This window comes from Meleagris gallopavo, chromosome 9 (assembly GCF_905368555.1).
Source record: "Meleagris gallopavo chromosome 9, MGAL_WU_HG_1.1, whole genome shotgun sequence".
Taxonomy (NCBI): domain Eukaryota; kingdom Metazoa; phylum Chordata; class Aves; order Galliformes; family Phasianidae; genus Meleagris; species Meleagris gallopavo.
The window spans coordinates 12,682,805-12,695,478 of NC_139412.1; the positions used below are offsets into that span (position 1 = coordinate 12,682,805).

General features: G+C 37.4%; 1 protein-coding gene across 3 annotated transcripts in view; it reads right to left on the bottom strand.

The window, feature by feature from the left end:
• The window catches only part of ATRX (ATRX chromatin remodeler), a 76,015-nt gene that overhangs the window by 9,787 nt on the left and 53,554 nt on the right, over positions 1–12,674 (bottom strand). For all 3 annotated transcript variants that reach the window (XM_085230962.1, XM_085230961.1, XM_085230964.1), the window contains 8 exons: positions 9,766–9,896; positions 9,389–9,477; positions 9,047–9,219; positions 7,986–8,139; positions 7,625–7,728; positions 5,790–5,898; positions 4,940–5,117; positions 3,444–3,638 (listed from right to left, as the gene is read on the bottom strand). In XM_085230962.1, the coding sequence (XP_085087088.1) occupies positions 3,444–3,638; positions 4,940–5,117; positions 5,790–5,898; positions 7,625–7,728; positions 7,986–8,139; positions 9,047–9,219; positions 9,389–9,477; positions 9,766–9,896 (1,133 nt within the window). The remainder of the gene's footprint in view (positions 1–3,443; positions 3,639–4,939; positions 5,118–5,789; positions 5,899–7,624; positions 7,729–7,985; positions 8,140–9,046; positions 9,220–9,388; positions 9,478–9,765; positions 9,897–12,674) is intronic.

A 12,674-nucleotide genomic window follows, 5' to 3' on the forward strand; every position in this document is an offset into this window, starting at 1 on the left:
CACAAAGCTGCTGCTGAAATTCAAACCTGACACGAAACTTTGATAAGCTTCCAGGAAAACCTCCATCTTCCACACTTGTCTTTTATATAAAAACTACCATTCGACATCTCCTTGCTATTAACAACACTTTCTAAGAAACTGTTCCTCGATTGAAACTTGAATTATTAAAAAAGATAAAATCTCATGGACACGTTTTCAAAATCAAGTAGAGTTTGTTTCTCTGAATCTGTTCTCTTGGATTCGAGCTGTGCCTCTGATAAATGAGTTTAATACACCGACGTGCTTTCATCGTGCATTTCACACTGCCTGGATGGATTACAATGGTAATCCCTGATCTTGCTGTCTCCACAACAGTAGCATTACACAATGGTATCACTGTTCAAGAGACTATGCTTTGAAGATGTGAAAGATATGAAGAGACCTGAAGACAGAGAAAATTATATATGAGACCTGTGAAAAGAAGAACAAAAGCCTTCTTTTAGCCTAACTCCTCTTTTACTTTGCCAACAACTACAGAAGAGCAGCTCAGCCTTTGCAAGCACGGGGCAGACAGCTCACTGATGGAAAAGAGCAACACAGGTGAAGTTTTGGTGGCCTTTGTTTCCAGCTGAAAGCTGCAGAGATCAGGCTGGGCGTGCTGAGCTTACCAGGAAAAAAGCATCTGAGGATTCTAACCCTGAGGTGGTGTGCAATTAATGGCTGTTACCATAAAGCACTTCTGTAAGCGTATCAGTCTTTATAATCAACTTTTTTCCCCTATTAAAAATGCAACAGATTTGTAATTAAGTTCACCAAATCAGTGATAAGGCTGAATTGTGCATCTCTGCTAAAATCACAGAGGTAAGGAATAGTGGGCTTTCTGGATGAGTAAGTTTGCACGATTTAGAGAATCATCCACCACAGTACTTCCTACAGCTGATATCTACTTTTGACTGTTCACACTGAATTTCTAGAGAACTGGAGAGAGCAAAAGAAATAGAAAACAAAAGTGAAACTAATTAAATTATGAGCCACAGTTCAGATAAAAAGATCACAGAAATCAAGGAATAAGTCACTGGACTCCTCAGTTTGGTGTGCATAGCAAGGATAAAATAAAAATAAAATGTCCCAATCAGCCAAGGGGAAGACAAATGCAGCCAAAAACAATGATTAAGAAATGGAGATCATTGAAACAGCTAAGGAGAGTTTAGTCTTTACATTTTTCATAGTAAACATAAGGACCAAATGAAACAAAGGTCTGATATAAATTACTCTGCAACAGCTCACTGCACTGGCACTAGCCAACCAGGCAGGGGCAGCTCAATGCCAGCTCAGCACAGGGAGCCACCCTACTCAGATCCTAAAGATATCTGCATTTTGTCTTGGATCGACTACCCAGCAATCATTGATTACATCACCTTGCTGCTCATGTGTACTAGATGGCCTTACAGGACAGACTTCACTCCTCCCCTCGGACTGCCTGGCCAAATCCCAAACCACAAGTAATGCTTTGCTCAGTGACAGGTACTGATTTTTTTATTAACATTCCTCAAACACTTCTTTCCCCCTAACAAGTAGAAGGACTCCCCACAAGCAGAGCAATGACATGAAAACTCTGGCTGCCGCACGTGGGAGGCTCCTCTGCCTCCCACCCAGGAACGTGCACTGCAAGCTGTGTGTACTTCTACAACACTTCCACACCTCCAGTTCTTCCTCATTATCACAAAACCACGCCTAACTGTGGGACACAAGGGAAGGGAAGGGAAGGATAATTGGAGGGTAATAGCTACCTTCCCACATCTTGTGAGGCTACCAGAAAGGCATAACACTGCTTTCAACAAATAAATGCACAAACTGCTAAGATGAGATGAATCTACCTGATGACTCCTAGCCCTTTCAACCAATCCAAAACAAAGCAGGTAAGAAATGCACACAAAGATGGGCAAATATTAAAAAGAAAATTTGTTCAGTACCATTTGCTAAACCAAGGGGAAAAGAAAAACAACAAAAATCAGAGAATTCCTATACACAGATCTGCTTTATTTCTAGTCAGGAGCTTGGTTAAAAGCTTGCTTTCAACTTAATTGATGTGAACCTTATGGTGATGGCTAAACTGAATTAATGTGCAACTTCATTTCAAATCAAATACTGAACTACATCTGGAGTTTATAAACTTCCACACATTTATGAGCTGATCTATTATTGTAAATAAAAACAAGTAACTTCCAACATATAATCACTGCACTGGTTGTTTACTCACTGCGATGACTTTATTCAAAGCATTGATTAAGAAGTTTAAAAAAAAACAAAGAAAAAATCTGGTATCTCCAACTTACTGCTTACACTGTGAAACATCATAATAAAAGGAGCTTGGTTACAGTCATTAGAGTCTGTTTTCAAGGGTTTTGAAACAAATGTGTAGCAGCAACTAACATTTATGGGGCTCCCGCTTCCTAAATCCCCCTGGCAGCTGCACGGATGCTGTAGGTGGTCTGACAGTCTCAATTTCAGAGAATAGCCTAAATAATAAGAATGCCAATGCAAAGCTTAGCCACCATTTATTATCAGGGTTTACAGAGAATCTAGAATGGAGAGCATACAATTTTTCTTTGAAAATTAATAGATTTATGAACTAGAAAACCTCCATCCCCACACCAAGACCTAAACGTAACTCAGAGATGTAATCAGGAAACTAATTGTGGGCCACACATTTAAACCTTACTCTTTACTGCTAAGCTCTTCACCAAGTAATAAGCAACAGACGACTGCACAACAACTTATTAATCAATTAGCCTCCAGAAGACCACATTAAATTAATGTATGTGGATGACTTGTTCATCTAACAATGAACATAAATCAGACAAGGAACAAAACCTTAGTCTAACCTGAAATACAAACAAACTTGGAAAAAAGAGAGTAAAATAAATGCTCAGTCCATTCTTTCTCCTGAACTTCACCGTGAGATAGGAATAAAAGTCTGACTATTTTCAAGTTTGGTTAGTAAGGTGGTTGGTTCCCTTTGTACTGCACAGGATACTGAGCCATTACTAAGTGAAACAGGAACAACGAACCACCACCACACATGTCACAGCCATTACACAAATAGATTAAGGGAAGCCTCACTGAAAACAAACTACTGTGATCTTCAAAGTTTATTCATCATCAAGTTGGAAAAAGGTCTGACATCATTAATTCCTATTATCTCAGAGTACAAAGCATCAGCACTCTCACCATGCAGCATACATAGTTTGGACTCGATGATCCTTATGGGTCCCGTCCAATTCAGGGTGTTCTATCATTTAGTATAGTGAACAATTGTATTCACCTTATTTCTAAGTGAAAAATTCTACTCTAAAGTGACAACACAGCACTCTTTCTCCTTCCAAGATTGAATACTCCACATCCTAAAACAGATACAAGCTTTTTTTATAGCATGTAATTCCCAGCGATGTGCACCAACTTACTTTTGGCAACATTGGTGTGTCTCTCTTCTTTTTCTTTTCTGAATTCGGATCATCCAGCAAATCCGGCTCAAAAGTGTACAGCTCTGTTAGCTCATTCATAGTAAAATGACGTTCAACTTGCTGCTGGTCAACAACCCGGAAAGACAGGGACTGCTTTGTTACCTGCCGGTCGTAGATTTTATCTTCCATTGTACCCTAAAAACCACAGATACTTGCTTTAATACAAATACCAAACCACACGCTATATAGGAAAATACTAAGAGGGATACAAGAGCAAGAACAACATAACATTGCTCTACTTTCCCTGTTCCTTCAATCCTTACCTACAAAGCTACCTGAAAACTTTGTTTGCTGAAAAAAAAAAAAAAAAAAAACGCTACTACTGACTGGCACAAATTTCACGAGAAATTTGTCTTTAAGGAATGCCTTGAAGAAGAAACCAGTTTCCCTCCAATTTCCCAAAGTACAGTTATGACAAAAGTGCCAATTTTCACATGATCTACCTTATTTTGTTGTTTTGAGCAGCCTACAAAAGGGAAAACAGATACTGTATGGGTAGGAAGGACAGGAGAAGAGAAGCAGTCAAGTCTAATCTATCACAGCTGTGTAAGAACAAACTTGATGAAAAAGGAATTTTTTTTTCTTAAAGACGATGACTACAAAAAGTATGAGAATAGCACAGCCTGTTCTAAACACTGTAATTTAAAAAGGATACCAGCAGTTCAAAAGTGCACAAAGAGAAAAATAAGACCGAAGCCTGAAGGAAAAAAAAATGCATATCTGACAGAAACATGTTACAAAAAGTAATGTATTTAAATTGGCAAGTGAATAGTGACTTGACCATGAGTTAAGTACTGTTACTGGGAAAAGGTCTTCAGTCTATCCTGTAAAAACCCTGGAATTGGAAGGTGAAGCAAGAAACTACCTATCAGAAATAATGGTGCTACTGCTTAAAACCAGCACAGATCTGTGATCATCAGAATTAGGAACAATCCTTCTGATCTTTAGGCTGCAATACAAGCTTTCCAACCATGACTGCATGCTTTCTTCTATATTAAAAACAAATCCTTAACTTTTTCCTTTGGATCTTCAGCAGCCTGGCGACCAGTCTGTAGAAGTCAGCTACGGTGAGCAAATTGCTGCCAAATGGCAACTATGCTCTATGCAGTCATTCCAAATCACAAATTTTCAGGAGTATGCAAATTAAAACAGTAAAAGTGTTATTCTGAGTCTGAGTGTGTGAATCACAGCTAGAACTCCACTGCTAAGAGTGGTGTTACACAGACTGCCAGATGAGATGGGCTTTTTAAATTCACTGCCATTTCCTTCAAGTGTTTTTTCAGTGATTTCGCATCAAGTACAGCTACCAGATTAGGGTTGGAAGATGACTGGATCATTGTGAATCAACACTGACTTCAACAGACATCCAAACAGTTACAGACTACAATTCAGATTGCAGGACCAGCGTATCACAAAATCATCATTCAGAAACGTACCTGGGCCAAAAATCTGTACACAAACACAGGTTTGCTCTGCCCAAAGCGGTAAACCCTGAAAATACTCTGGATATCATATGATGGGTTCCAAGAAGCATCAAAGATGATTACTCTATTAGCAGCCACGAGATTAATTCCAAGGGAACCTGCCTTAGTGGATATAATAAACAAGCGGCCTCTGGAACAAAGAAAAGTTGCAGATTTTTAATATTTTGGAAAAAAATTACTGTTGTTGTGTTACTGTAGAGTTGTTCATACATGGAAATTGCTCAAAAAACGTTGTTAAGATGTTGTACTAAGCATAAAAGAGACAAAACTTTTAGCAAAACATACTCTCAGAAATACAGATCAGGTACAAATCAACTGTTAACAGGAACGGGTGGGAAAGACTTTTTTTTTTTTTTTAATTTCTTCTGTTTCAAATTCACATTATATCACTTTCAATAGTAATATTAAAAAAGTATACCCCATATTACTGAAACTGTTCTCTGGCTAGCTCAAAGGGTAACCCATGCATGACTCTGTCTCTGATAAAGACTTTAGACTCAAAAACCAAACTGAAGTACAAGTATGGATGAAAAGCTACAGTTCGTCTCTCCAAAGAACCTGCAGCCTCCAATAAGTATCAATATGGAATTCAGCCACAAGGATTGAAGTAAACAAATAAGCACTCTGAAGAGAGGGGACAGTCAACAGTTTCTTGCTTAAAACAGCTACATGAAGCAGTGCTGCACCTGTGAAACTTTGTAGGCATAGCATTAAAGGTCAGTAAACTAATACAAGTAACAAGGAAATACGGAACAAAAGAAAAAAGGGGAAAATCTAGAATGTCTGTCTGAAGAGACCTCACCTCACATTAGTTTCATCATTAAATTCTTCAGCCCATTTCTTTCTTGACTGAGCTGTAGTTGAACCATCTAAGCGATAGTAATCAATGTTTCGGAACCATTTTCCTTCACCTGTAAATAAGAGTCACGATTAAAATGCTGGTTATGTAGATATCCAGATTGATAATACTGGAAACGTTCAACTCTCAAAACAGTGCAAGAGCAAACATGGAGCATAAAAGATGATATTCTCTAACAATTCAAAGCAATGGGAAAAGACTATAGGTAATTCAAGACAAAGAATCCATGATGGAAAACATTTTTTTTTGAGAATACAAGTGTTTCCCAAAGGCATGGCCTGAAAATTACTTAGTGAGGCTTGCATAACAAAATATAAAACACAATATGACAGAAAATAATGGCAATTACATTTATGAAGACAATAAACATCCGCAAAGCAAAAAGTAATAGCTCCCACATATCCTAACCCAATCCTGTCTAAAATGATTTAAAAGCAGAGTAAATCTTGTCAATAGCATTTTACCTTAAAAAAAAAAAAAAAAAAAAAAAAAGCATTCAATGTTCTATTTCTTAAGATTTTGATCTTTCTGTAAAAATTAACAACTGATATTAAACAAAACAGACTGGCAATTAAAGATGCTAAGTTAGAATCATGCTACGAGTCATGCCAGAACTGTCTCACAGGACTGTGAGGCCCTGGCACTGTTGCCAGAGAGCTGTGGGCGCCCCATTCCTGGAGGTGCTCAGTACCAGGCTGGATGGGCTCTGGGCAGCCTGAGCTGGTGGAGGCAGCCAGCTCATGGCAGAGGGAACTAGATGATCTGTAAGGTCCCCTCCAACCTGAGCCATTCTATGAATGGCTATATATGGTAAATCTTACTATTACAGCCAGTTAATAAAAGATCTACCAAATATGTGTGCGAAAAACTCCCACAACCTTAAGAATGAGCTCACACTGAAGGAACAAACACTAAAAGCAAGAAAAAAGGACAGCAACTAATAACATGGGAATAGAACAAATACTCAGAAGCTAAGGAAGCAGCAGGTGGGAACAACAAATCTGTGAGAGAGATACTGGAGATCTTCATCTACAGCACTCATACCACTAAAGCCACATTTCTCTTATGCAAATGTTTATACATGCTTAGACTTAGACAGAAGATATTTGAAAGAAATGACAGACTCAAATAAATTCTTCAATCTGCACTTATTGTGAACTGAAACTTAGCATAAAAACAAACTGCATCATCAGGAATTCGGGTAAGATCACACAGAAGAAAAGAAAAAATCCTGCCGAGCAGAGTACTCGTCTGGTTAGTGAGAAATTCCTCACCATTCAAGCATCGCTATGATAGTAATTAATTCAAGACACAGCTCTCTTCCAGAATCCATAACAAAATGTACTGCAGCACATATAAAACCCAAACTTACATTTTGCATTCAGCATCCAGACACACCATTTGAAAGTATTATCATTTTCCTTCATTATCTCTCTCTCAGTAGGAAGGACCAGAATTTGCCATGCATGAGCATACAACATCACTTTTATATAGAATTTAATAAAATGCCTTCTCTCATTTTGGATGATGAACATTTAAACTGCCTAGGCAATATTAAGCACAGATGACACAAAATGAAATCAGAAGCAAGAATCCATAATGGGATAGCAGAGACCACCTGCAGAGGAGAACAGCAGTTCTGCCAACTTCAGGAATGATACAGAATGATAGAATGTTTCTCATGAAAGCAATTATTTCAACTCCATTCCCTCTGGAATAAAGACAGACTTGTAAAAGAATAATTAGCTTTGTAATTGTTCAAGCAAGCTCACACTCACCTTTATAGATAGGAGGCTTCTCTTTGTCAGTTTTCTCTCTGTTAGCCAGCTCCAGAAAATCTTCTATCAAATCCAACGATATAAGGGACTGGCTAAACACTAGGCTGGAAACAGAAACACAGAATTCAACTCTGAGGTTAATTATTGTAACAAATTGCTCATTCTGATACAACTTTTCAAACAAACAATGTTTCTAGACACAGTGAAAGACTCTGGTAGAGTACATGTATGTAGGCAAAAACTCACTGATGGAAATAGCAAGCTTCAGAAACCTGAGCTATAGCATCCAATCTCTAGATTGAATGACAAACAGACTAACATATTTACAAGATTGTTTAAAACACTTCTAAAACTGACTTACACTTTGTCCCCAAGCTCCTCTGCCATTCGAAGGATTTCAAAGAGAAGAACCATTTTCCCAGAATGTTCCAACACCTCAGCATCTGCATCAGTGACAAAATCTTTGTACCAGTCTGGAGCTGGGCTACCAGGATTGGATGAGGAAGTAGCTTTACCTATGAAAACACACACAAAAAATTCAGATAAAGGCATGGTTTCCACTTAAATGCTTTGAAATGCTATTTTTTAATGCTGCAGAATATTTAGACAAAGAATTCTATTATCTGCAACTTTTCCCCATAAATATAAATTGATACCTTTGTTTGTTTCCAACAATCATGCATTATGAAAATTCATTCGAATTACAGCAATTGAAAAGCAGCTACTCATAAAGTGATTTGAAATCTGAAATAAACACCTGAAATTCTTGAAAAGTTTTTGAGTTACACCAAGACCATCTATTAAGAGGAATTCACAGACGAAGCTTTCAAGTGTTCCAATAATACCACCTGTACAACAAGATTGCGTGTCTCCTCTCACTTTCGTGATACTCAGATTTAAAATTTCTTTTTCCAAAGCTAACGTAGAAGATATCAGTATATAAAGTAGTATATAGAAGAGAAAAAGTCAGTATTTCTCCCATTTTATATTATTTCACTATAAAAAACAAATTCCACCATCATCATCTGTCTTTTTGCAAAGTTCTTTAGGAAGGTTTTCTTGCCTGCTCACCTGCTAACACACCACTACAACAACAACAGCTGTAGAACATGTTACATCTTCAGGATGTAACAGTGAAGGACAAATACATTTGTTAAATGTTTTCAATATTCTTTCATTAGCATAGTAAAAAAAAAGGGAAAAGCAGCATAGTTGTCTCTTAACTTTGTATCTTTTCATACTTCTAAATTCAAAAAGTTATCAGTTGGAGCACATTATTAAAAATAGCAGGAACTGTAAGCATAGAAGGAATACCTGGAAAATTCCTTAATTTCATTTTGCACAAAGCAGAACAGCCCTCTCAAGTTGTGTTTTCCAGAATGAAACTGCATGGTATTTGATTTACTTGTATACTATACTCACCTTCTTCTGATTTTATAACTGATGAAGGGTTGTTTCCAAGTTCTTCTGCATTTCCTTCTCCACCTCCACGAGATCTTGAATTCCAGACTTTAATGACTTCAACATCGTTATCGCTGCCACTCCCACTTGAACTACATTCTTTCTTTCCTTTTTTCCCCTTGGATTTTTTTTTCCTAGAGAGATAGTATTACACACCTATGTATTTATTTTTTTGAATCATGTTGCTAGAGGACATACATGTAAAAATACATTTACTTTTAGAGAGATCATTTACTTTTATAGACATCCTCTTCTATTAGGGAGATAAATCCAACAACAAACAATAAATAAAAACTTAATTACTTTGCATAATCATCAGAACTTAAACTCATTGAAGTTTCATCGGAATCTGAAGCTATGAAGTCATCCATACTGTCTTCATCAAAGTAGCCCTTAAAAGAGAAAAAACAGAAATTTTATTCAGTTTGTTCATCTGGAAGCTTTTATTAAATCTTCAGCCATCTGCTTATTCTTCATTAAGACAATGCACAAAAAGATAGCCTTTCAAAATGTTTTTAAGAATGACAACATATGCTGAAACTAAAAATATGGCAAAAACAGCAGTAAAATTACCCCACAGCAACAAAGATTTCCATTAATTTGATGAAACTTTACCTAACGTTTGGCATAGCTTATTTGGAAAGTTCTCAATAAAGAGTATTTTGATACATCTAATTTACCTTATTTTCTTTGCTAATATAGTCCAGCTGCAAACACCAGGGATGAGTCCAGATTCTGCTCAACATCTGGAAATCCTGGAACAGTTTAGCTCCAGCTTTGCCTCGTCCACCTTCGCTGCCGCCACCTACACCTGACAATAAAGTTCAGGTTTGAGAATGAAACCTTCAAGTATATTAGCCATATATGCTCCTCCTTTGAGTGATCTGTTAGCATAGTACTGAGTGTTCTTTCCAGATGCACACCATATTGTAACATCTCTTGTAGAAGAGGTGAAATTACTCAGTCAAGAGTTCTTCTCCTAGTTAAAGTTGTCAAAATTAGTTTTTCCCCTTTCTTGACAATGAGAAACATGATACCAATCTTACATCAATATACTTTTGTCCCCAACACAGGAATGAATCCCAATCCTCTTAGAAGAGCTATCACGTCTATTCAGATTGCATAATCAGCTCTCATAAAGCAGCCCAAGCTAGAAAACAAAATAAAATTTGCTATTTATTTTCATTTTTGTTTTCCCTCATTAACTCATAACACTGCATTGATCTGTTACAATAAAGAATTTTAAAACTGCCAGCATATTTGCATTGCCCAAGCACAAATTAGCACCACTTAACAGAATGTTTGAAGTTGGACATCTTCTTATAGTTTCAAGTACCCATTAAGCAGCAATAATTCTTGGTTCTTGAAACAGATCGGTTTTGTATTTATTGTACAAAAAATAAGGCGTGTATGCCTTCAAGAAAACAGGATTTGCTACATCAAAATTATCAAATGTCTATGGCACAGCAGGCACAAAGCTCACTCAGAGCATTTGCTCAACAGATAAGGCAATCCCAGAACATGTATAGAAAATATTTTAACAAATCAACTTCTTGCTTTGTTTTAATCATAAAACAAATTAAGAAATTTCACATTTATGCCTCCCTATGATGCTGAGAAAGGGAAGTATAAGATAGACATTCTTAAGTTCAACTTTGCTAAACTTAACCTGACCGAGAAAAACTTACTGTATCAAACACAAAGTTAATGTCTCCTACAGACTTGCTCAGAAGTGAAAGTAAAACAATATAATACGTTCATTTAATGAAGGAAAAACTGAAAATCTTAGAAAATGGCATCTAAAATGTGATTTTAGTTACATGCCTCTATTATGAGGCACAGGAAAACAATTTTAAGCATTTGCAGATGAGAAGCAGCCATTCTTCTATATTCGCTTTTTTATTTAATGAAAATCAGAGAGCATGTCCTTATCTGGAAGAACTCTTTAAATACATAAGTAATCCAGAGAACTAACGTGGGCCTCCACAACCATTACAGAGATCTCCTATGAGGACCTGGGCCAGGGTTAGCTCACACAGCTCTCTTCTCATTACAGGCAGTTCTTCCTTCCTTTCCCCCAGTTCTCTCTTTCCCATGTCATCTCTGGCACCAACCGCTGGATGAGCTGACTGAGCTCACCAGACTGGCAGGACACTAACCCAAGATCCAGAGAGAGAAAGGAAATGATGCTGTCTGCTAATTCAGGGGGCTGAAGCAGCTCGCCAAGGGCTGCTAAGTCATGAAACAGTACTACCCATTCTGACAACTGCAGACTTAGGCTCAAACAATTTTATCAAGCCCTTCAAAGTCTAGACAGATTAATCAAACTGTTAGGGAGTGCATCTTCTTACAGTTAGTTGCACACACAATCTATTAATAAGTAGATTGTTCCAACAATGGAGCAAATTTGAAGCACACTGTAACAAGCTTTTTGCCAGAACAAATCTTCTCCTGAGCTTTAACAAATAGTGGATTAAGGCCTACCTCCTCTTGGCTGCTACCTGCCCTACTGAAAGCATCTGTAAAGATTTCTGTACAAAGTAAAATAGTTGTAAACATCCAGCACTAATTTTTATGCTCATCAATTATCCATAAAGGTTTTACTTTTCCATCTAAAAGCACGGCAGACCGACAAAATCAGGCTCAGAGAGGCTGAAAACAATAATAATAATAAAAAAAAAACAAAAACAATCTTGCTTTGTAGTAGAAATAGGCCAAAGATAACCTACAGAGCCTCTCTAACTCTGTAATTAAGCAGCTGCTATGAAGAACTACAGTCATAGAATGGTTGGCTTGGAAGGCATCTTACAAGTCACCCAGTCCCAAGCCCTGCTGTGGGCAGATTGCAAGGAGATGTCCAGTTACCACTGGAGATACCAATGGAAGTGAAATTACCTTCCCTAGTACTTCAAAGCTCTTACTGCCATGACTTGCACCAAACAGCAGCATCACACAACACAACTACAGAAGGCATATGTAGCTGGCAGTTTGTCTAGGAGATTGCAAGCTGCACTGCCCAGAACCTAAAGTCATTAAGGCAACACAGTGAATTTCATACTGCTATAAATTACAGCTTGATGAGCTACGACGAATCTTTCCTTCCAAGAATAACAAGAATAGAATTTTTTTTTTTTTAAATCCCGCCATAGCAAGAGACAGGTGGCTGAACAGGTGGAAAAAAAAACAAAAACACAACAGACTATGTAATATATTTCATAGCCACTGCAAAAACTGAACATAGCTTTCAAAGCTTTGGCAAAAGCTTATCTGCAGCACCTTAAACATTGCTTTGGAATTCAGCACATTCCCATTCTAGTAGTCCTATCGGTGCTAGAAGGTGCTACAAGGTGCTGACACTTGGACACCTTGATACACTGAAACTACAAACTGAGAGTTCTATCTCTAACGTAAGTGAGCAGTACATAAGCCCACAGTAACGTACATTTTTTCCCCCTTATGCACCTTCTATTTTCAATTAAACAAGATTACATTAATTGGGAAGAAGCAAAAATGGTTACTGTGAAAAACAGACTTGAGGGTTTAGATAGAGCGTTCCAAAAAAGAGACAACATTTGACAAATAATAGTTT